Source organism: Macaca fascicularis, chromosome 6, assembly GCF_037993035.2.
Source record: "Macaca fascicularis isolate 582-1 chromosome 6, T2T-MFA8v1.1".
Classification (NCBI taxonomy): domain Eukaryota; kingdom Metazoa; phylum Chordata; class Mammalia; order Primates; family Cercopithecidae; genus Macaca; species Macaca fascicularis.
The window spans coordinates 141,317,346-141,341,563 of NC_088380.1; the positions used below are offsets into that span (position 1 = coordinate 141,317,346).

General features: G+C 41.2%; 1 protein-coding gene across 4 annotated transcripts in view; it reads left to right on the top strand.

Annotated features, from left to right (window-relative positions):
• Positions 1 to 24,218, top strand: part of DDX46 (DEAD-box helicase 46) — a 73,411-nt gene that overhangs the window by 17,118 nt on the left and 32,075 nt on the right. For 2 of the 4 annotated variants that reach the window (XM_015451900.4, XM_005557805.5), the window contains exons 5-14: positions 1,182 to 1,347; positions 5,710 to 5,861; positions 9,784 to 9,897; positions 10,583 to 10,748; positions 11,588 to 11,708; positions 13,379 to 13,554; positions 14,477 to 14,598; positions 17,815 to 17,893; positions 19,789 to 19,871; positions 23,598 to 23,762. In XM_015451900.4, coding sequence (XP_015307386.1) covers positions 1,182 to 1,347; positions 5,710 to 5,861; positions 9,784 to 9,897; positions 10,583 to 10,748; positions 11,588 to 11,708; positions 13,379 to 13,554; positions 14,477 to 14,598; positions 17,815 to 17,893; positions 19,789 to 19,871; positions 23,598 to 23,762 — 1,344 coding nt within the window. Of the gene's footprint in view, positions 1 to 1,181; positions 1,348 to 5,709; positions 5,862 to 9,783; positions 9,898 to 10,582; positions 10,749 to 11,587; positions 11,709 to 13,378; positions 13,555 to 13,717; positions 13,812 to 14,476; positions 14,599 to 17,814; positions 17,894 to 19,424; positions 19,542 to 19,788; positions 19,872 to 23,597; positions 23,763 to 24,218 lie in introns of those variants that run through there. The other 2 variants (XR_012414080.1, XM_073994257.1) reach the window with 2 other exon arrangements.

Consider the following 24,218-nt stretch of genomic DNA (forward strand, 5'->3'; position numbering starts at 1 on the left):
CGGAGTTCTGCTCTTGTTGCCGAGGCTGGAGTACAATGGCGTGATCTCAGCTCGCTGCAACCTCCGCCTCCTGAGTTGAAGCAATTCTCCTGCTTCAGCCTCCTGAGTAGCTGGGACTACAGGAATGGGGAACCATGCCCAGCTAATTTTGTGTTTTTAGTAGAGACAGGGTTTCACCATTTTGGCAAGGCTGGTCTTTACTTCCTGACCTCAAGGGATCCACCCACCTCAGCTTCCACAGTGCTGGGATTACAGGTGTAAGCCACCGTGCCTGGCCATAAACTTTTATTTTCTTTTATTTATTTACTTTTTTGAGACGGAGTCTTGCTCTGTCGCTCAGGCTGGAGTGCAGTGGCCAGATCTCAGCTTACTGCAAGCTCCGCCTCCTGGGTTTACGCCATTCTCCTGCCTCAGCCTCCCGAGTAGCTGGGACTACAGGTGCCCGCCACCTCGCCCTGCTAGTTTTTTGTATTTTTTTTAGTAGAGACAGGGTTTTACTGTGTTAGCCAGGATGGTCTCGATCTCCTGACTTCGTGATCCTCCCGTCTTGGCCTCCCAAAGTGCTAGGATTACAGGCTTGAGCCACCACGCTCGGCCTAAACTTTTATTTTCTTAATAACAGTCTCCCTTTGTTGCCGAGGCTGATCTCAACCTCCTGTGCTCAAGGGATCCTCTAGCCTCAGCTTCCCAAGTAGCTGGGACCACAGGCATGTACCATGTGCCTGGTCACAAAATTTCTTTATCATGTTGATGTCATTTACTTTCTAGCTTGTAATAGAAAATTGCTTTTCATAGAGGCAGTTTTGGAGGAGTTTGGGGGACTAAAATTGACAATAACTGGGAAACTTTTCTTGCTAATTGCTTTAGTTTCTATTGTTAGGAAGAAATAAAATTTATGTGTGCATAATGCAAGTAAAATTAGATTAATTTATGGTGTTTGAAATATATCTTTTGGCTTTCTTATTTGAAGATGCTTTTTTTGTGATTTCATTTTGGTAATATATTTGTGCGTATATTTATAAAGGTGTGTGATTTAAGTCTACCCTGAGGAGTTTGTATATATGCCTTTTTACCTTCTTTATACTTTGAAGAACTTACTGGAATGTCACTTGGAGCAAAGTTATTAAATTTGATTTTTCTTTTTATTTTCCTCCATCTCTTTCTTTATTTTATTCCCCAAGAACTTTGACCAGAATAAGCTGGAAGAAGAAATGAGAAAGCGAAAAGAAAGAGTAGAAAAATGGCGAGAAGAGCAACGTAAAAAGGCTATGGAAAACATAGGAGAACTGAAAAAGGAAATCGAAGAGATGAAACAAGGGAAAAAATGGAGTTTAGAGGACGATGATGGTATATTTTTTTAGCCTGATAGCCTGTATAAAAACTCATGTAGAATATTATATGAATAATATTTCGTAAGGGATTTTTAATATTTTTTATTGTTGAAAACTATGCATAATACACTATTTACCATTTTCTTCTTTTTTTTTGAGACCGAGTCTCGCTCTATTGCCCAGGCTGGAGTGCAGTGGCACAATCTTGCCTCACTGCAAGCTCTGCCTCCCAGGTTCACACCATTCTCCTGCCTCAGCCTCCCAAGTAGCTGGGACTACAGGCGCCCGCCACCACGCCCAGCTAATTTTTTGTATTTTTAGTAGAGATGGGGTTTCACCGTGTTAGCCAGAATGGTCTCAGTCTCCTGACCTTGTGATCCGCCTGCCTTGGCCTCCCAAAGTGCTGGGATTACAGGTGTGAGCCAGCGCGCCTGGCCCTGTTTACCATTTTCATCATTTTCAAGTTTCAATTTGGTGATAAATACATTTGTAGTGTTGTGCAGTCATTACCACTGTCTGTTTCCATGACTTTTTGGTCATTCCATGCAGAAACTCTGCACCTTTTAAATAACTCTATGGCGCCTTTTCGCGCTACTTCTTATAACCTTTGTTCTGTTTTCTGTCTCTGAATTTGTTTGGTCTAGCTACCTCACATAAGTGGAATCATGATAAATACTTATCTTTTTGTGTCTGGCTTATTTCACTTAGCATAATGTTTTCAAGGTGCATGTATGTTGTAGCATCTCGGAATTTCCTTTCTTTATATGGCTGAATAATAGTTCACTGTATATATGTATGCCAAGTTTTGTTTGTTCATTCACCTGCTGTTGGATAATTTGGTTGTTTCCACCTTTTTGTTATTGTGAGTAATGCTCCTGTGGCCATTGGTTTATAAATATCTGTTTGAGTCTCTGTATTGAGTTCTGTGAAGTATATACCCAGAATTGGAATTGAGATTGTAAAAGCCCCTTTTAATATTTATGTTGTAATTTGAAACATAAAATTGTGTTTAGTAAGCATCACTGATTTTACTTTAGAGTGAATCATTGAGTGCTTATGAGCATAGCCAGTAAATAGCTCTTTAATATATTACTAGCAATGTGAATGTTAATAAGGAGAGTAAATTAAGGGCATGCTTTCAAGTCCCTCCTCTGATTTTTCTATTTTTTTGGAGGTAGAGTTTCACTCTGTTACCTAGGCTGAAGTGCAGTGGCACAGTCATGGTTCACTGCAGCCTCGACCTCCTGGGCTCAAGTGATTTTTTTGCCTCAGCCTCCAGAGTAGCCACCATGCCTGGCTGATTTTGTCTTTTTCTTTTTTCTTTTTTGACTGAGTCTCGCTCTGTCACCCAGGTGGCACTGTAGTCTGTGCCTCCCAGGTTCAAGCTATTCTCTTGAGCCTCAGCTTTTCAAGTAGTCGGGATTACAGGCACCTGCCACCATGCCTGGATAATTTTTGAATTTTTGTATTTTTAGTACAGCTGGGGTTTTGCTATGTTGGCCAGGCTGGTTTTAAACTCCTGACCTCAGGTGATCCTCCCACTTTGGCCTCCCAAAGTGCTGGGACTACAGGTGTGAGCCACCATGCCCAGTTAATTTTGTCATTTTTTGAAGAGCCAGGGTCTCGATATGTTGCCCAGCTAGTCTCGAACTCCTGGGGTCAAGGGAGCCTGCTGCTTTGACCTTTCTCACTGCTGGGATTACAGGTGGGAGCCACTGTGCCTGGCTGCTGATGCTTCATAATTTAGGATGGAAACATTTCCCTTCATATCTGATTTTGACTTTTAAGATTTTAGTAAAGTAGAAGATTGTATAATTTTATAGGAAAACGGGATTTTGGTTCATTTTCTGTGAAAGTTCCAAATAATGGTTTAAATAGATTCTGTCTATAAGTAGTTATGATGTCGTTTTTTTCTTTTTTTTGAGACGGAGTCTCGCTTTGTTGCCCACGCTTGAGTGCAGTGGCGCAATCTTGGCTCACTGCAGTCTCCACCTCCTGGGTTCAAGAAATTCTTTGCCTCAGCCTGCACAGTAGCTGGGATTACAGGTATACACCGCCATGCCCAACTAATTTTTTTGTATTTTTAGTAGAGATGAGGTTTCACCACATTGGCCAGGCTGGTGTTGAACTCCCAACCTTGTGATCTGCCCACCTTGGCCTATTTTTAATAGAGATAGGGTTTCACTGTGGTGGCCAGGCTGGTCTCGAACTCCTGGCCTTGTGATCTGCCTCCCAAAGCACTGGGATTACAAGTGTGAGTCATCACGCCCTGCCAAGTAGTCATGATATCTTAATTCAAGACAATCTAATCTTTTCTACATAACTAAGATACGCCATCTTCTGTGATTGAAAGGTATTGAAAGAGAAGAAATACAGTTGACCCTTGAACAACTTGGTAGCTCAGCACTCCAACCTCCCTACGCAGTGAAATATCCATATATAACTTTTTACTCCCCAGAAACTAAGCATTACCTGCTTACTGTTCACCAGTAACATGAACAGTTGAATAACACATACTTTGTATGCTTTATGTATTAAATACTATATTCTTTTAATATGGTAAGCTGGAGAAAAGAATGTTATAAAGAGAATTAATAGGCCGGGCACGCTGGTGCACGCCTGTAATCCCAGCGCTTTGGGAGGCCAAGGCGGGCAGTTCACAAGGTCAAGAGATCAAGATCATCCTGGCCAACGTGGTGAAACTCCATCTCTACTAAAAATACAAAAATTAGCTGGACCTGGTGGCACACATCTGTAGTCCCAGCTACTTGGGAGGCTGAGGCAGGAGAATCACTTGAACCTGAGAGATGGAGGTTGTAGTCAGTGAGCCGAGATCACACCACTGCACTCCAGACTGGCGACAGAGCGAAACTCTGTCTTGGAAAAAAAAAAAGAATTACAAGAAAGAGAAAATATATTTACTGTCCATTAAGTTGAAGTGGGTCATCTTAAAAATCTTCATTCTTGGGCCGGGCGCGGTGGCTCATGCCTGTAATCCCAGCACTTTGGGAGGCCGAGGCGGGCGGATCACAAGGTCAGGAGATCGAGACCACGGTGAAACCCCGTCTCTACTAAAAATACAAAAAATTAGCCGGGCGCGGTGGCGGGCGCCTGTAGTCCCAGCTACTCGGGAGGCTGAGGCAGGAGAATGGCGTAAACCCAGGAGGCGGAGCTTGCAGTGAGCCGAGATTGCGCCACTGCACTCCAGCCTGGGCGACAGAGCGAGACTCCGTCTCAAAAAAAAAAAAAAAAGTCTTCATTCTTGTCGTCTTCACATTGAGTAGGCTGAGAAGGAAGAAGAGGAGGAGGAGTTGATCTTCTCTCTGGGGTGGCAAAGGCAGAAGAAAATTTACTTCCATGTGGACCCATGCAGTTCAAACCTATGTTGTTCAGGGATCAACTGTAATTGAAAATGTCATTTAGCAGACGTGATGGCTCATGCCTGTACTCCTAGCACTTTGGGAGGCTGAGGTGGGTGGATCACGAGGTCAGGAGTTCGAGACCAGCCTGACAAACATGGTGAGACCTCGTCTCTATTAACTGCAAAAATTAGCCAGGTGTGGTGGCGTGTGCCTGTAATCCTAGCTACTCAGGAGGCTGAGGCAGGAGGATTGCTTGAACCCAGGATGCAGAGGTTGCAGTAAGCTGAGATCGCGACTGCACTCCAGCCTGGGCCACAGAGCGAGACTCTGTCTCAAAAAAAAAAAAAAAAAAAGAAAGAAAGCTCATGCCTGTAATCCCAGCACTTAGGGAGGCTGAGGCGGGCGGAAAGCGAGGTCAGGAGTTTGAGACCATCCTCGCTAACATGGTGAAACCCTGTCTCTACTAAAAATACAAAAGATTAGCCAGGCGTGGTGGGCGCCTGTAGTGGCAGGTACTTGTGAGGCTGAGGCAAGAGAATGGTGTGAACCTGGGAGGCGAAGCTTGCAGGGAGCAGAGATCGTGCCACTGCACTCCAGCCTGGGCAACAGAGCGAGACTCCATCTCAAAAAAAAAAAAAAAAGAGGAAACAAAGAAACAAAAAAAGTCATTTAGCAGAGAAAGTTTCTAGTTCTGCATCCAGCTGTATAGCTGTAAAATCTATTATTGGAGATCATCTTTTTTTGGCATAATTAATCTTTTGACCCTTTTACAACCAAACAATTTATATTTTATTCATATTTATTTTGTCATTGTTAATATTCAAAAGTAATACATGCTTCATGTAAAAATGGAAAAACCTCCGAAAGTGAGCATTTGAACTGCTGGATTGCTGGAGTAATTGGAAAAGGGGTGTTTGGGCAGTGGGAGAAAAGGTTAGAGAGGTGGGGTGTGGTCTGATTGTGAAATATTGCATATTGAAACAGATGTTTAAAGAAAGTGTATTCTGGTATTTTAGATGATGAAGATGATCCTGCAGAAGCTGAAAAGGAAGGAAATGAAATGGAGGGTGAGGAGTTAGATCCATTAGATGCTTACATGGAAGAAGTGAAAGAGGAAGTAAAAAAATTTAACATGAGAAGTGTAAAAGGTGGTGGGGGAAATGAAAAGGTATGGAATTTCTTATTTTTAAAGATTTCTATTTCCTTTTGGGTAACTTGAATTCTCCATTGCATTGTCCTACTGATTTGCATGATTTTATAAAGCTAACAGTTTTCTTTCTCCTCATCTGAGAGATGGCAGTACTTTTTCTAAGTACCAGAGATACTGGCAAATTTTAGCTCTAAGTGTTCTTTCAAAAGTCACTCTTTTAACACCATCACCTTTGTTTAATATCTTTGCTTACATATTAACCTTTTAAATAAGTTCTCTGGAGACTTCTCTAGCACTCCTGTCTTTGATACTCTTTTTTTTTTTATTTATTTATTTTTTATTTTTTTTTTGAGGCAGAGTCTTGCTGTCTCACCCAGGCTAGAGTGCAGTGGCGCGATCTCGGCTCACTGCAAACTCCGCCTCCTGGGTTCAAGCAATTTTCCTGCCTCAGCCTCCCTAGTGGCTGGGATTACAGGCGCCGACCAGCGTGCCCAGCTAAGTTTTGTATTTTTTAGTAGAGACGGGGTTTCACCATCTTGGCCAGGCTGGTCTTGAACTCCTGACCTCATGATCCACCCGCCTCGGCCTCCCAAAGTGCTGGGATTACAGGCATGAGCCACCGTGCCCGGCCTTCTTTTTTTTTTTGAAACAGTCTCTCTCTGTTGCCCAGGCTGGAGTGCAGTGGTGTTATCTTGGCTCACTGCAACCTCCACCTCCCAGGCCTGTGCAGTCTACCTACCTCAGCCTCCCAAGTAGCTGCAACTACATGTGTGAACCACCACTCCTGGCTAATTTTTGTATTTTGGTAGAGATGAGGTTTTACCATGTTGCTTAGGCTGGTCTTGAATTCCTGGCCTCAAGTGATCCACCTGCCTTGGCCTCCCAATATCCTGGGATTACAGGCATGAGCCACCATGCCCAGCTGCATCTTTGATACCCCTTGACGACCTTCACTTTATTCTTTTTTTCCTCTTTTTCATAGCATTTATTACATTTTGACAAATTATATGATTTTTTTGTGTTTACAGTGTGTCCCTTCTCCCTTCTAAAATGTGAGCACTCTAAGGGCAGTGACTTTTACCTGTTTTATTTATTGGTTTATTCAGGCTCCCAGTACGAGCCCCTGGCTTGCCTAGTGATTGGAAAATACCATTTAGTAGTATTTTGTTTCATTTTTAAAATTTATTTATTTATTTATTTATTTATTTTTTCTGAGACAGAGTCTCGCTCTATTGCCCAAGCTGGAGTGCAGTGGCGCAATCTTGGCTTACTGCAACCTCCGCCTCCCGAGTTCAAGTGATTCTCCTGCCTCAACCTCCCAAGTAGCTGGGATTATAGATGCCTGCCACTATGCCTGGCTAATTTTAGTATTTTTAGTGGAGACCGGGTTTCACCATGTTGGTCAGGCTGGTCACGAACTCTCGACCTCAGGTGATCCTCCCACCTTGGCCTCCCAAAGTGCTGGGATTACAGGTGTGAACCACCATGCCCAGCCTCATTTTATTTTTTTATATTAATTTAATTTATTTTTTTGAGATGGAGTATCACTTTTGTTGCCTAGGCTGGAGTGCAGTGGCACAGTCTTAGCTCACTGCAACCTCCACCTCCTGGGTTCAAGTTATTCTTCTGCCTCAGCTTCCTGAGTAGCTGGGATTACAGGCCCTTGCCACCACGCCCAGCTAATTTTTGTATTTTTAGTGGAGATGAGGTTTCACCATGTTGGCCAGGCTGGTCTTGAACTCCTGACCTCAGGTGAGCCACCTCCCTTGGCCTCCCAGTGTGCTGGGATTGCAGGCATTAGGCTACTGCACCCACCCTATTTTATTTTATTTTATTTTTTATTTTATTTATGTTTTGTTTTGTTTTGTTTTGTTTTTCGAAATGGAGTCTTGCTCTGTTGCCTAGGCTGGAGTGCAGTGATAGGTACTATCTCTGCTCACTGCACCCTGTGCCTCCCAGGTTCAAGTGATTCTCCTACCTCAGCCTCCCGATTAGCTGGAATTACAAGTGCCCACCACCATACCTGGCTAATTTTTGTATTTTCAGTAGAGACGGTTTCACCATGTTGGCCATTCTGGTCTTGAATTCCTGACCTCAAGTGATCTGTCCGCCTTGGCCTCCCAAAATGCTGAGATTACAAGTGTGAGCCTCCGCACCTGGCCTTATTTTATTTTATTTTATTATTTTTTTTTTTTGAGAGGGGGTCTCGCTCTGTCGCCCAGGCTGGAGTGCAGTGGCCGGATCTCAGCTCACTGCAAGCTCCGCCTTCTGGGTTTACGTCATTCTCCTGCCTCAGCCTCCCGAGTAGCTGGGACTACATTAGCTGGGACTACAGGCGCCTGCCACCTCGCCCCGCTAGTTTTTTGTATTTTTTAGTAGAGACGGGGTTTCACCGTGTTAGCCAGGATGGTCTTGATCTCCTGACCTCGTGATCCGCCCGTCTCGGCCTCCCAAAGCTTATTCTATTTTTTAATTAAAAAAATGTTTTTTAGCAACAGGGTCTCGCTGTGTTACCCAGGCTGGAGTGCTGCGGTGGCATGATCATACCTCATACCCCTGGGCTGAAGCGATTATTCTGCTTCAACCCTCTTAGTAGTTGGGACTACAGGCATGTACCACTACACCTGGCTAATTGTTTATAGAGGTGGAATCTCGCTGTGTTACCCAGGTTGGTCTCGAACTCCTGGACTCAAGTGATCCTCCTGTCTTAGCCTCCCAAAGTGCTGGAATTTCAGACATGAGCCTCTGTGCCCAGCCTAGTAGTAGTTTGAAAATATATAATCATGCCGGATGTGGTGGCTCATGCCTGTAATCCCAACATTTTGGGAGGCCAAGGTGAACGATCACCTGAGGTCAGGAGTTAGAGATCAACCTGGCCAACATGACAAAACACCATCTCTGCTAAAAATACAAGAATTAGCTGGGTGTGATGGCGGATGCCTCTAATCCCAGCTACTTGGGAGGCTGAGGAAGGGGAATAGGTTGAACTGGGAGCAATTAGCCTAGATCACACCACTGTACTCTAACCTGGGAAACAGAATGAGACTCAGTCTGAAAAAAAAAAAAAACATATATATATATATATATGTATAAAATATAAATATATATATATATATAAAATTGGGCACGCTGGCTCATGCCTGTAATCCCAGCACTTTTGCAGGGACTTAGGTGGGTGGATTACCTGAGATAAGGAGTTCGAGACCAGCCTGCCAACATGGCGAAACCCTGCTTCTACTAAAAATACAAAACTTAGCTGAGTATAGTGGCGGGCGCCTGTAATCCCAGCTACTGGGGAGGCTGAGGCAGGAGAATTGCCTGAATCTGGGAGGCAGAGGTTACAGTGAGCTGAAATCATGCCATTGCACTCCAGCCTGGGTGACAAGAGCAAAACTTTATCTCAATAAATAAAGTATATATAATATTATATAGAATTATCTATAATACAGTAAATGATAAGTGGATGTATTATAAAATATAATTATATTATGCTTAAAAATTTATACAAATTAATGAGAAAAACAGTCTGTTGTTTCTATTTTCATTTAATAACTCAGTTGGCTCAATGCCCTGGCTCACAACTGCAATCCCAGAACATTTGGTAGGCTGAGGCTGGTAGATCACTGGAGCCAAGCAGTTCAAGACCAGCCTGGGCAACATAGCATGACTCTTTCTGCGAAAAAGCAAAAAAAATTAACTGGGTTTGGTGATACGTGCTTATAGTCCTAGCAACTCAGGAGGACAGATGGGATGACTCCTTGAACCCAGAAATTTGAGGTTACAGTGAGCTACGATCACACCACTCAAGCCTGGGTGATGGAGACCATGTCACTAAAAAAAGAAACTAAAGACGAAATTTTGTCAGTTATTGTGGGCTTCGGCTGTCATATAACTTGCGTTTCAGCTTTGCAAAATATTCTATATTTCTTCTTTATTTTAGAAGTCTGGGCCAACGGTCACAAAAGTTGTCACTGTTGTGACAACCAAAAAAGCAGTTGTGGATTCTGATAAGAAGAAAGGTGAGCTGATGGAGAATGACCAGGATGCCATGGAGGTGATTTTTCATTAATTTTGACTTTGTTTATGATACTATCCTGGAAGCATTTATTAGAAAGCATTCATGGAGATGTGCTTTTCATTTATGTGAACTAGGAGAAATTCCCAGAATTGGGAGACATTCTTGCTATTCTTAGTAGTAGTATAGTATCTAGTTAAATATCTATTTAGTGGAACATTCTGATGTCTTTCATTCCTAACTGTATGATCTTTCTGCCCCTCATCAGCTCACTTCAGGCATACAATATGGAGAGAAAAAAATGAAGTAACAGAATGAATTAACTTTCTTTCCATTAACACGTATTGTAAAGATTTATATAGTAAAAACAATAGCAAAACCTTATTAGAGCCGTCTCTGATCATTACTGTTTTAGCTTTATATTGGCATTTTAACTTTCTAAAGGGCAAAGAAAAAGAAAAGTAAGTCGAAAAATTCTTCAGGAGCTTCTTGATGTATTTCTAATTCAAGATGACATACATCATTTGAGGTGATTTTAAAATTAAGAGGTTTAAGTGTGCTGGAGCACTATAAAAATCTTGTGGGTCAAACAGTGTATTGCAGAAAGTAAAAAAATTAGAGTAGTTTCTAGGAGAGGAAGATTTGAAAAGCTAGGAGTATTGCTTCCCACAAGAGGAAAATAGTAATGAGCTTACCTCTTTAATTTTTTTCTTTTAAACTATAGTATTCTTCAGAGGAGGAAGAAGTTGATCTTCAGACAGCCCTTACAGGGTATCAAACAAAACAGCGAAAGCTTCTAGAACCAGTTGATCATGGAAAAATTGAATATGAGCCATTTAGGAAAAACTTCTATGTCGAAGTTCCAGAACTAGCAAAAATGTCTCAAGAAGGTAAAATTTCATTTTTTCATTTACTAACAGAAGAGGATACATTTCACATTACTCAAGAGAAATGTGGATAGTGTCTGATGAAGGAGGGTGTTTTGGAAATATTTTTAAAATGATCAAAAATTAATTGGCCAGGTGCGTTGGCTCACACCTGTAATCCCAGCACTTTGGGAGGCTGAGGTGGGCGCATTGTTTGAGCTCAGAAGTTCGAGACCAGCCTGGGCAATAGAGTGAAACCCCGTCTACTAAAATACGGAAAAGTAGGCCGGATGCAGTGGCTCACGCCTGTAATCCCAGCACTTTGTGAGGCCTAGGCAGGCAGATCATGAGGTCAGTAGTTCGAGACCATCCTGGCCAATATGGTGAAACCCTGTCTCTACTAAAAAAAATACAAAAATTTAAAAAATTGTTTGTTTTGTTTTGAGACAGGGTCTCTCCCTCCATTGCCCAGGCTGGAGGCTGGAGTGCAGTGGTGCAGTCATGGCTCACTACAGCCTTGATTTCCTACCACACCCCACATCCCCCTGATAGGCTCAGGTGATCTTCCTATGTCAGCCTCCTGAGTAACTGGGACTACAGGCATGTGCCACCACACCCAGCTAATTTTTGTACTTTTTGTCGAGGCAGGGTTTCCTGCCTGTTGCCCAGGTTGGTCTTACAACTCCTGGGTTCAAGGGATCTGCCTGAGTCTGCCTCCCAAAGTGCTAGTTGCTAGGATTACAGGTGTGAGCCACTGGGCCTGGCATAAGAGTTAAAGATTCTTCATCTTATGCCTAATTGAAAAGTAGAAGACACCAATAGAACAATATTTAAGAACTTTTAATCTGGGTTTTGTTTTGTAGAGGTAAATGTGTTTCGATTGGAAATGGAGGGCATTACAGTTAAAGGAAAAGGTTGTCCCAAACCAATTAAATCCTGGGTCCAGTGTGGAATTTCCATGAAGATCTTAAATTCCCTCAAAAAGTAAGTGGTTGGTGGTTGTTTATGTTTTCTGTGTCTTGCTGCTCAAAATAGTCCTTTCACACCAATGTCTCCCTGAGTTACATTTTTACTCTAAAAAAAACTTACGTTTAAAAAAATTGTTTTATTGAGATAATTTACATATCAAAATTTACCCTTTAAATTATACAACTGCTTTTTTTTGTTGTTTGAGACAGAATCTTGCTCTGTTGCCCAGGGTAGAGTACAGTGGTGCGATCTCACTGTGCTCACTGTGACCTCAGCCACCCGGGCTCAAGCAGTTATCCTGCCTCAGCCTCCTGAGTAGCTGAACTATAGGTGTGCGCCACTACGGCTGGTTAATTTTTAAAATATTTTTAGTAGAGACCAGGTTTCCCCATGTTGGCCAGGCTGGCCTTGAAATCCTGACCTCAGGTGATCTGCCCGCCTCAGCCTCCCAAAGTGCTAGGATTACAGGCATGAGCCACTGCGCCCAGCCAACTTAATGTTTTTTAGTGTATTTTTATAGTTTTGCAACCATTACAATAGTCTAATTTTTGGAAATTTTTTTGTTTGTTTGTTTTTTGGTTTTATTTATTTATTTTTTTGAGACAGAGTCTCACTCTGTTGCCCAGGCTGGAGTGCAGTGGCGTGATCTCGGGTCACCGCAACCTCTGCCTCCCGGGTTCGACTGATTCTCCTGCCTCAGCCTCCCAGGTAGCTGGGACTACAGGTGTTTGCCACACCACGCCTGGCTAATTTTTGTATTTTTAGTAGAGACAGGGTTTCACCATGTGAGGCTGGTCTCAAACTCCTGACCTGGTGATCTGCCCGCCTCGGCCTCCCAAAGTGCTAGGATTACAGGTATGAGCCACCGTGCTCAGCCTTTTTTTTTTTTTTTGAGACAGAATTTAACTCTTGTTGCCCGGGCTGGAGTGCATTGGCTCTATCTCACTCACTGCAACCTCCACCTCTCGGGTTCAAGCGATTCTTTTGCCTCAGCCTCCCAAGTAGGTGGGATTACAGGCATGCGCCACCACGCCTGGCTCATTTTGTGTTTTTAGTAGATACAGGGTTTCTGCATTTTGGTGAGGGTGGTCTCAAACTCTGTACCTCAGATCATCCACCTGCCGCGGCCTCTGAAAGTGCTGGGATTACAGCATGAACCACCATGCCTGGCCCCCTTTTTTTTTTTTTTAAGAGATGGGGTGTCATTATGTTGACCAGGCTGGTCTTGAACTGCTGGCCCCAAATGATTCTCCCATGTCAGCCTCCCAGAATGCTGGGATTTCAGTCATGAACCACTGCGCCCTGCCTAATTTTTAAATTTTTCATTATCCCAAAAAGAAACTTTTGTCCATTAGTAGTCAGTCTTCTCCCCTCTCCCCACCCCTGGGCAACCATTAATCTACTTTTTGTCTCTAGAATAGATTTGGCTATTCCTAACATTTCATGTAAATGGGATCAAACAATTTTTGTCTTTAGTGACTGACCTTTTTCACTTTACATGTTGTTGTCAGGGTTAGTCCATATTGTAGAATGTGTTAGTACTTCCCTTTTTATTGCCAAATAGTATTTTATTGTATGAATATATACAGCCTTTTGGAAGTTTATTTTTATGGGAACACATGGGACCTCTTTGGGGCCCAGCAATCTCAATTCTTACCTTATCTTCCTTTGGTTTTCTTTTTAAGGCATGGCTATGAAAAGCCCACGCCAATCCAAACCCAAGCTATTCCTGCTATAATGTCTGGACGAGATTTGATTGGCATTGCCAAAACAGGAAGTGGAAAGACCATTGCTTTTCTGTTGCCCATGTTTAGACACATCATGGATCAGAGGTCATTAGAAGAAGGAGAGGGGCCAATAGGTACAGTTATTTTCATTAAACTATTTTTCAAATAACAGCTTTGTTGTCAAACAGAAAGACCTTATAGTTTATAATGTTCTTAATTATGACAATGAAGATGTCTTTATGTACATTTTCTTTATCAATTTGGCACTTTGGGGCTGATTTCCCCTTACCAGCAGGTGGAGTGAGAATCTTCAGAGCTCTGGAGTGACATCTCAGAAGTACAAAAACAGCCCCTCCTGGCACAGCTCAGTTTTTAAACTCTGACTTGGCAGGTAGACTCCTCGTGCATCTATCTGTTTATTTATATTGAGGTTTGTTAGGCTGGTATCAATAGATATGTAAAGGCAACATGGAATATACTAGGGAAACATATTTTCCTAGGTAGTTTTTGGCCTTAACAGGCTATAATGCCAGCATTTCATTCAAGATTAGTTGTTTAGATTCTGGTTTCTTGATTCATCTTGGCAGAGATAACTCTTGCAAAGTTGAATAGGGTTTTGGAAAGTTGTTCAGCTTTTCTCTTAGGAACACGGGGCATAGTATCTCTCTCCTCTGTCTGTGCCCCTCAGACCAAGGTTGTTTCTGGAAGCAACAGTATGGCTTCTGTGGCACAGTGAGTCACTTGACTTTCTTTGATCTGTGATTTGCATTAGAAAACTATTTGCGTTCTATTGAACCAAGTATTTGTTTTCCTGAGGGTTGGATGAGGCATTTAACTGTCATTTTTCTTCTTTTAGCATGTTTTTAAACTCTGCTTATACTTATCCTTCCCCACAACCTCTGCTGTTATACAACTTTTGAAATAGTTTTCAGAGATGCATAACAAAAAATATTAGGTGAAACAATCTGAACTTTATTGTAGAGGTGAAATTGAATACTTTAAAGCATAGCCTTAAGAATTTTGGTGGTTAGGCTACTGATGTATTTATCTTTCCAGCTGTCATCATGACTCCAACTCGAGAACTGGCTTTACAGATTACTAAAGAGTGTAAGAAGTTTTCCAAGACTTTGGGACTTAGAGTGGTCTGTGTTTATGGAGGAACAGGAATCAGTGAGCAGGTAGTTACATAAGAAATATTCATGTTTTCCATTCTTTTCTCAAGTTGGAAGATTCAATAAAGTAAAAGAGTGACTTTTACTTTTAGTTTTTTGAATAGTGATTGCTTCTAAAATCATTTTAAAAATGAGGTATAAAAATAATAGTAAGAATTAGTTATTTCATGCAGGATGAATACCTTTGGAGATGTAACGTACAGCGTGGTGACTAGTTAATATTATATTGTATGCTGAATAATTTGCTAAGCCAGTAGATCTCACATCATGTTCTTTTTTTTTTTTTTTTTCGTTTTGGGGTGGAGTCTCGCCCTGTCATCCAGGCTGGAGTGCAGTGGCGCAATCTTGGCTCACTACAACCTCCGCCTCCCCGGTTCAAGCGATTCTCCTACCTCAGCCTCCCAAGTTGCTGGGACTACAGGTGCCCGCCACCTTGCCTGGCTAATTTTTGTATTTTTAGTAGAGATGGGGTTTCACCATATTGGCCAGATTGGTCTTGAACTCCTGACTTCAAGTGATCCTCCTGCCTTGGCCTCCCAAAGTGCTGGGATTACAGGCGTGAGCCACTGCGCCCAACCGATCTTAAATGTTCTTACCACAAAAGAAAATATTGGTAACTATGTAAGGGGATATGTTAGCTTGATTGTGGTCAGAGTGTATATGTTTATCAAACATGTTGTACACCTTAAATATATATAATTTTTGTTAATTATGACCCAATATAGTTATGTTAATGCTGTATTAGAATTTTTGAGTCATTTTTACATAGATTATCCCTCCTCCCTCTTCCCCTGCCTGAGAAGGCAGATTTTTTTTTAATTTTACATATGAGGAAATACTCAGAAAGATTTATTAAGTTGACCAATTAGGTTAATACGTTCTAGAGTTTGTCCTGGAACCTAGGTCTCTGATCTCTGAGCATTTATTTTCTATAATCTATGCTGACGTCTTTAAAAAGTGATGGTGGCCAGGCACGGTGACTCACGCCTGTAATCCCAGCACTTTGGGAAGCCAAGGCGGGTGGATCATGAGATCAGGAGCTCAAGACCAGCCTAGCCAACATGGCGAGATCCCCGGTCTCTACTAAAAACACAGAAATTAGCCTGGTGTGGTGGTGCGTGCCTATAATATCAGCTACTTGGGAGGTTGAGGCAGGAGAATCACTTGAACCTGGGAGGCGGAAGTTGTGGTAAGCTGAGATCACGCCACTGCGCTCCAGCCTGGGAGACAGCAAGACTCCATCTTCGGGGGGAAAAAGTGATGGTGATTACTGGGATGCATTAATATCAGAGGTGTTTTTTTCTTCTTCTTTTTTTTTTGGTTCTGTTTTATTTGAGACAGCATCTTGCTCTGTTGTCCAGGCTGGAGTGCAGTGGTGTGACCTTGGCTCACTGCGTCTGTGACCTCCTGGGCTCAAGCAGTCCTTCCTCCTCAGCCTCCTGAGTGGCTGGGACCACAGATGCATGCCACCACACCCAGCTAATTTTTGTATTTTTTTGTAGAGATGAGGTTTTTGCCATGTTGCCCAGGCTGGTCTCGAATTCCTGGGCTCAAGCAATCTGCTTGCCTCGGCTTCCCTCGTGAGCCACTATGACCATCCCTTCAGCTGTCTTCTAAAGAATGAAATAGTTTTCAGATATTTTGCCTGAGTAGAAGAAGGCAAAAAAGTAGGTTCTGTGGTTGGATAAGTTTTGGAAACGTTGGAGTATAAAAAGTTAAAACCAGTTTCTTTGCTGTAAGACTTCTTAGTTCTTAATAAGCTAATGTGTATCGTGTTGCTAGATAAATGGGATAAATTGTCATTTTCTGAACTTAACTACAAAACTGTTTCTTAGGACTCTTGGTACAAGAACACACTTCAAGAATATTTGCTTTTGTTAACTCCAGTGCTATTTTAATTACTTGAACTTCATTTTCTAAGTTTATGATTTTTCATGACTATAGTTTGTAGAAATATACTTACAAAACAACATGGTACATGCTTGCACATTGTATTTATATAAATGCCAAACAAAAGTTTTATGATGTTAAGGGACTTCCGGTATTTTGCATTCTATTTCATTTAAAAAACGCTGGTTGTGATTGAGCACTATGGCTCATACTTGTAATCATCACAGCACTTTGGGAGGCTGAAATGGGAGAATCACTTGAGTCCAGGAGTTTGAGACCAGCCTGGGCAATATGGTGAGACCCCATCTCTTAAAACAGTAAATAAATTAGCGAGTGCCTGTAGTCCTAGCTAGTGGCTAACTAGAGAAGTTTGCAAATTTGATTTGCCACTATCCCTCAAAATCAAGAAACGAACTTAAGAAAGCAGTTTTTTTAAAAAAGTGATCATCTCTTGAGCCCAGGATCTAGGCTGCAGTGAGCTATGATGACACTGCTGCATTGGACAACAGAGCCTGGGCAACAGAATGAGACCCTGTCTCAAAAAAAAAAAAAAAAAAAAAGCTGATTATGACTGTTAAAGGATTTAATGATTCACTAATGTGGCAATCCTCAGTTTGAAAAACGCTAGTCTATGTGGTCACTTCGAAATTTCTTTTCTGAGACAAGGTCTCGCTCTTGCTCAGGCTGAAGTGCAAGGATGTGATCATAGCTCACTGCAACCTTGAACTCCTGGGCTCAAAGATGATCACTTTTTTTTTTTAAACTGCTTTCTTAAGTTTGTTTCTTGGTTTTGAGGGATAGTGGCAAATCAAATTTGCAAAATTCTCTAGTTTTTATTTGTTTCAAATTTATGGCACTATGTGGTCACGTTGTTGCTGTTTTTTTCTTTTTTTTTTTGAGACGGAGTCTCACACTTTCACCCAGGCTGGAGTGCAGTGGTGCGATCTCACCTCATTGCAAGCTCCGCCTCTCAAGTTCACCCCATTCTCCTGCCTCAACCTCCCGAGTAGCTGGGACTACAGGCACCTGCCACCACGCCTGGCTAATTTTTTGTATTTTTAGTAGAGACGGGGTTTCACCGTGTTAGCCAGGATGGTCTCGATCTCCTGACCTCGTGATCTGCCTACCTCAGCCTCCCAAAGTGCTAGGATTACAGGCGTGAGCCACTGCGTCTGGCTGTTGCTGTTTCTTTAGTAGTGCCCCGAGATTCAAAATAATTAGGCAGGAGGCTTTGAAGTCTTCTTACCAGACTAGGCAAGAACTAAATGTAATATTTTTTAGTGTTTAAGTAAGCATTAGTGATAGACTATTAAGTTTCATCTTTTTTATTAGATTGCTGAGCTGAAAAGAGGTGCTGAAATTATTGTTTGCACACCTGGTCGAATGATTGACATGTTAGCGGCTAACAGTGGTAAGTCAGGGGTATTTTTTTGGTGTCTTTCCTTTTTGAATTCTTTACATTTTTTTGTTAAAACAGATGCAAGAAACCAACAAAGGGTTTCTATATTTCTTCTTAAAGTTGCAGTATCTTAAAATTTGTAGCCTGTGGTCCCAGCTACTTGGGAGGCTGAGGCAGGAGAATAGCTTGAACCCGGGAGGCGGAGCTTGCAGTGTGCCAAGATCACCCCACTGTACTACAGCCTGGGTGGCAGAGCGAGACTCCGTCTCAAAAAAAAAAAAAAAAAAAAACTTGTATTGGAACAAGTTGATTATTATAAACATTAATGATATTTTTGCAATTTAAAAATTTTTTTCAGAAGTAACTCTGATCATAACTTGGATTCTTAATCCATTTTTTGCCTGGCTTTGCTTAGTAAAAGAATAGGGTAGTAGCCTTTTCTTTATTACAAAATTTAGACTTTTTCTCCACATGAGCTAGTATTTTCTTACAATACTACATAAATTAAGATATTGCAGCTTCAAGAAATTTCATCTTTTGTAAATATTGCATGTTTGTAGCTCAAATGTTATGCTTTGTTAAATTATTCCCTATCAAAACTCTTACTAAACTGTTGACATTATTTAACTTCTGTGGAGAAAGGCCCTTCAAGATTTATAGAACTGGGCTTCCGAGACTTAAACCATCAAAGGTAGGTAATTTAATGCTGTTCCCGACCTTGCAAAACTAATTGGGGCTACAAATGCTAGTGTGGAATACTTAAATATTAGATAGCACTTATTTTGGCACTTTTTATTTTTTGAAGAAAATGTTCTCAGAGGTTTCTATTGCAATATTCAGTATGTACGTAATAGAGTGTTAAAAACTGTGAGTTAGTGCATGTTTCTAATAGTATTCTGCTTGAATTTCTGTATGAACTTAATTCTAATTGTACATGAAGTTGGCAAAGTGACATCAGAATTGTTTGAGAAATCTTTGTGCTTGTCTAGCATATGGAAAGTTTTGATTTGAATGCTGATTAAATAATCCCTTGTTTTTTTTTTTTCTCAATGCTGCATTAAGTCTCCTCCTGAAATTCATCTTGATTAATTTTACCTTTTTCTCTTATCTGTCATTTTGGTCTATTTTTAAATAACTTTTTGTACATGTTTTTGCCAGGAGATTGATTCAACAGTTGATAGCAATGCTTGTGTTAATATTTTAGAAGAGGTTTCCTGTGTATGTATTTTGTTTTCACTGGTTAGGAAGCCAGTTGGCATTTATTTAAGTCAGTGGGTTCACTTAATAAAATTGGGATTTATATCTTTGTATGGAAAATGTGTTTATGTAATGTGTTTTGGTGTTTAAAGTTTTTATGTGATACAATAGTTTCCTAATGCTGTCAAATAGCTTCTCATTAAGGGTTTGACATGCCCGTTTAAGAAGCTTCTAAATATATGAAGTAGGTTATAAAATAATATAGAGAGGCATTTTCTGTGTCTAAAATAGCACTAGAACTTGCTTTCCACACATACGCTGTAATCTCTAATATGTTTTTTTCTAGGTGATGCTGTCAGATAATGGCTGATGTGGCTCGATGCTTCATCTCAGTCTTAGTTTTATGATGTGTTTTGGAGAGGGCTGTTTTCTGAATTTTACAGGTTCTTCAGGCCCTATGATGGTATGCAAGAGACGAGTTTGACAAAATAAAGGGCCTCATATACCCATTGTCAGAAAGTATTTGTCACTAGATTAAGACATTTTAGATCAAAATTTCTTTTCACTTTTTAAAGATACCTAACTTACCCCTCTGGTTAAGTCAGGCATTTTAGTTTCCTTTACAGTTTTTAAAAGTTCTTGGTAGCCATAAAATGAATTGGGACTGATTTTTAGTTTTCTTTTTGTCTTTATTTTTCTTCTCATCTTAGGTCGGGTCACAAATCTTCGAAGAGTGACATATGTTGTTTTAGATGAAGCAGACAGAATGTTTGATATGGGTTTTGAACCCCAGGTAATCATTACATTTATTAAGTGTTTTGAAATGTAAATATAACCTTGTAGCTGCCATGAGAATGAAATGTTCATGTGGTTTCTGAAATTCACACACACACTTTTCTGTTGCATGGTAATACAGAAGACTGGGGACATACAGTCTTGAAGCACATATTTATGTTTCAGATTCCTCATAAAACTTCTTCAGGAGGTGTTTATACTGGCATTTCTTAGCCGTGTAAGACCAACACCAGTTAAACTAGAATTGGAGTGCTAATAATAGACCTTAAGCCTTATTTTATTTTTTTGAGACGGAGTCTTGCTCTGTCACCCAGGCTAGAGTGCAGTGGAGAGCGATCACCAGTCATGGCAACCTCTGCCTCCTGGATTCAAGTGATTCTGCCGCTGCAGCCTCCCAAGTAGCTGGGACTACAGGTGCCCACCACCACGCCTGGCTAACTTTTGTGTTTTTAGTAGAGATGGAGTTTCACCATGTTGGCCAGGCTGGTCTCGAACTCCTGACCTCAGGCGATCCACCCACCTTGCCTCCCAAAGTGTTGGGATTACAGGCGTGAGCCACTACGCCCAGCCCATTGTCTTTTTAAATAAATTCTTTTAAATCATGCTTTTAAATACCTCATTATCTAGTCTAGATAGCACGTTATTTACATTTATCAAAGTCATTCACTTTTACTAAGATAATGGCCTAAAGAATTTGTCTAGCCTAGGTTTTTATATTCCTTATATATGCTGTTTGCTTAGGTGCAAAATTTCAGTGATACAGATTTATAGGAACACATTTTAAAGGTGGTAGAAAGTTTTCTTAAGAAGAACATTGTGAATTGTCAGTAGGCTGTAGTTGCCAAAAAATAAATAAAAAAGGATTATAAGAGTCCACAGTAATGGAAATGTGCATAGAAAAGGGATAAGGCAAATGTCATATTTAGCCTTTTCAGTTTATCCATGTACTCTCCAAAAATTTATTGCCTGTTATATGATAGTGCATGTATTGTGTTTAGATTTAAGGACTGCATTCTAAATGAGATGTAAATAGAAGAACACAGAAGAAGCAGGATTATGGTAATGCTTGAGCCATATGAGAAACAGTTAAAATGATACTCAGCTTTGGGCGGGGCATGGTGGCTCATGGCTTTAATCTCAGCACTTTGGGAGGCCAAGGCAGGCAGAACACTTGAAGTCAGGAGATCAGACTAGCCTGGCCAACATGGTGAAACCCTGTCTCTACTGAAAATACAAAAATTAGTTGGACATGGTGATGGACACCTGTAATCCCAGCTACTCGGGAGGCTGAGGCAGGAGACTCACGTGAACCTGGGAGGCACAGGGTGCAGTGAGCCAAGATCGCATTACTGCACTTAAAGCCTGGGTGACAGAGCTAGACTTCATCTCAAAAAATGATAATATAAATAATAATAATAATCAGCTTTAAGTAGAAGATATGATAGCATCCTTTAACTCTGAACAAGTGTCACATGAAAGCAACATTGAATTTATTTTTTTGGTCCCAAGGAGTACAAATGGGATCCAGTGGGGAAGTCATATGGAGCTTGATATGAGTTTATTTTGAGGAAGGACTGGATAAACATTATTTGGAGATGAAACATTGCTTCATGAGGAAGCGGGGGCTGATATGATACTGAATATCTGTTTCTTCCAGGTATTCAAGCAGAGGCAAGGGGTCTGTTTGTGGAAAGAGAGTAAAGAGAATTGAAGTATCAGATGGAACAGAGTCACGTGCCTTTCAATGTCTTTCCCAGTCATGTGAAATCTTAGATTTTATTATAATGCTTTAAGTAGATAAGAGTGATTGATAGGGACCTTCTGGTAAACCAGGTTCTTATAGAGTGAGTTCAAAACAACTTTTTCCATTGAAAGGCAAAGTGTGAATCATTCCTTGCCATAAATACATACAGATACATAAATACATATAAACAAAATAAATGATTAATTCAGCATTCTCTCATGTATTTATGTCCAATACATAAAAATTAGCTGGATGTGGGAGCATGCGCCTATAGTCCAAGCTACTCAGGAGGCTGGAGTAGCAGGATTGCTTGAGCCTGGGAGATAGAGGCTGTGGTGAGTCAATGTAATGTCTCTGCACTCCAGCCTGGGTGACAGAGTGAGACTGTGTCTCAAGAAAAAAAGAGGAAAATTTCGATTTAGTTTGTGATTATTTTGTGAGCTTCATAGATCAAAGCTGCACACTGACTTCTGCCTAGAGAAGAGTTGGCAAGCAGTAGTGTGCTTCCAGGCATGATTATATACTGAAGAAAATAGTGAGAATTGGAAATTATTTTTTTTTATTTATTTATTTTGAGACAGTTTCACTCTGTAGCCCAGGCTGAAGTGCAGTGGCTCACTGCAACCTCCACCTCCCAGGTTCAAGTGGTTCTCCTGCCTCTCACCCTCCTGAGTAAATGGGATTATAGGCGTATGCCACCACGCCTGGCTAATTTTTGTGTTTTTAGTAGAGACAGGGTTTCAGCATGTTGGCGGGGTTGGCCTTTAACTCCTGAGCTCAAGTGATCCGCCTGCCTTGACCTCCCAAAGTGCTGGGATTTCAGGCCTGAGTCACCACACCCGGCCTGAAAATTGGACATTTGAATCTAGTAATGTGGTAATTTGGGAATCAGATTCTCCCCTTTCCCTAGGGTTTACTGTTTTTTATTACTGTTATTGTGTATTATTTTTGTATTTGATTGTCGTAGGTGGTCTGTGGCTAGGATTGCCCTGAGGTGTACACTTAAGGTCATTTCATGTGTTTTCTGAGCCTGTGGCATTCTGTATGTGTGGTTAGTTTGTAAATTTCTTTGGATATTCATTTGTTTTTTAATCTCCTAGTATTTAATTTTTGGCTCTCAAAAGAAGAAAAGGCAGAGGGAAGGGGCATCAGATTAACCCTGGTAGTCACTTCAGCTTGAGGGGTCCGGGCTTACAGTGGTTTGCAGGGTGTGAATGCAACAATAACAGCCAATGTCTGTTTGTCTTTACCTCTGTGATCAGAAGTAACAATCAGAGCAGAGATCCTCCATATTTGGAGGACAGAGTCCTTCTTGACCACCCTGGCTCTTGCAAGCTATGTACAGTTTGCTTCAGAAATGTGCATGCCTGCCTGCTGTGGGGCTGTTTGTGGGGGATGGTTAACTGCTACTGTGCTAAGAGCTGAAAATGGCAGAAAACAGCCACAATTTATCTTCCAGGCTTTTCCCAGGAAGTTGCAAACCTTCTGTAGATTCCAGAATTCCAAAGTGGTTACATCAGACAGATTCTACCAGCACAGTTGTTGTCTAGGTGTGGATACAGATTCCTGGTGATTCCCGCTCTGCCAGCTTCCCAGAATCCTCCTCTTTTTGTCTGTTTTTATTGCATATTCCTAGTACTTAGAACAGTACCTGGTTCAAGATGGTTCTTTAATAAAAACGTGTTGAATAAATGAAGGGAAACAGTGGTAGTGGGTTGTATCCTAGATATAATTTGAAGAGAGACCACTACATTTGTTGATGGATTGGTTGTAAGATGAGCGACAGAGATTAATCAAAGATGTCTCCTAGATTTTTGGCCTAAGCATGTGTGGAGTTGTCGTTTCTTGAGATTGAAAGACTGTGGGAGTGGCAAAACTGAGATAGTTGTTCTCAAAAGTTCCTTTTACTTGGTTTTAACATTGCGTAAGCTTTGAAGACCCTATTTACCATGTTTATTTGTAATGTTTTCTTTTTCTCAGGTCATGCGCATCGTGGATAATGTTCGTCCTGATCGACAGACGGTTATGTTTTCAGCTACTTTCCCCAGAGCTATGGAGGCTTTGGCTCGCAGGATCCTGAGTAAACCTATTGAAGTACAAGTTGGAGGCAGGAGTGTGGTTTGCTCGGATGTGGAACAACAAGTGGTGGGTACCATCTTTAGGAAATTCCCAGTTTCGTTGATACTTAGGTAGTATGTGTGATCCTTTTGGGATCACTGTGTGTGAGGTAGGCAAGATAATTTCTAAAATGAAGTCGTATACCACTACTGTAGCCTTCAGTATTTTACCAGATACACTTAACTATGCTGTTCCATGCAACTATGTAAAATGCTCTTTTTTTTTTTTTTTTTGCTGGGTGCGGTGGTGCATGCCTGAAGTTGCAGCTTTTCAGTCCCTGTAGTTCCGGACTGTAGTGCACTATGCATATCTTTGTCCATACTAAGTTCAGCATCAGTGTGGTGACCTCCTGGTAACAGGGGACCACCAGATTGCCTAAAGAATGAGATATTCTACCCAGGGCAGAAAAACAGAACACGTCAAAACTTTCTTGCTTATCATAGCTGGATCACATCTCTGAATAGCACCCTAGCCATAGTGAGC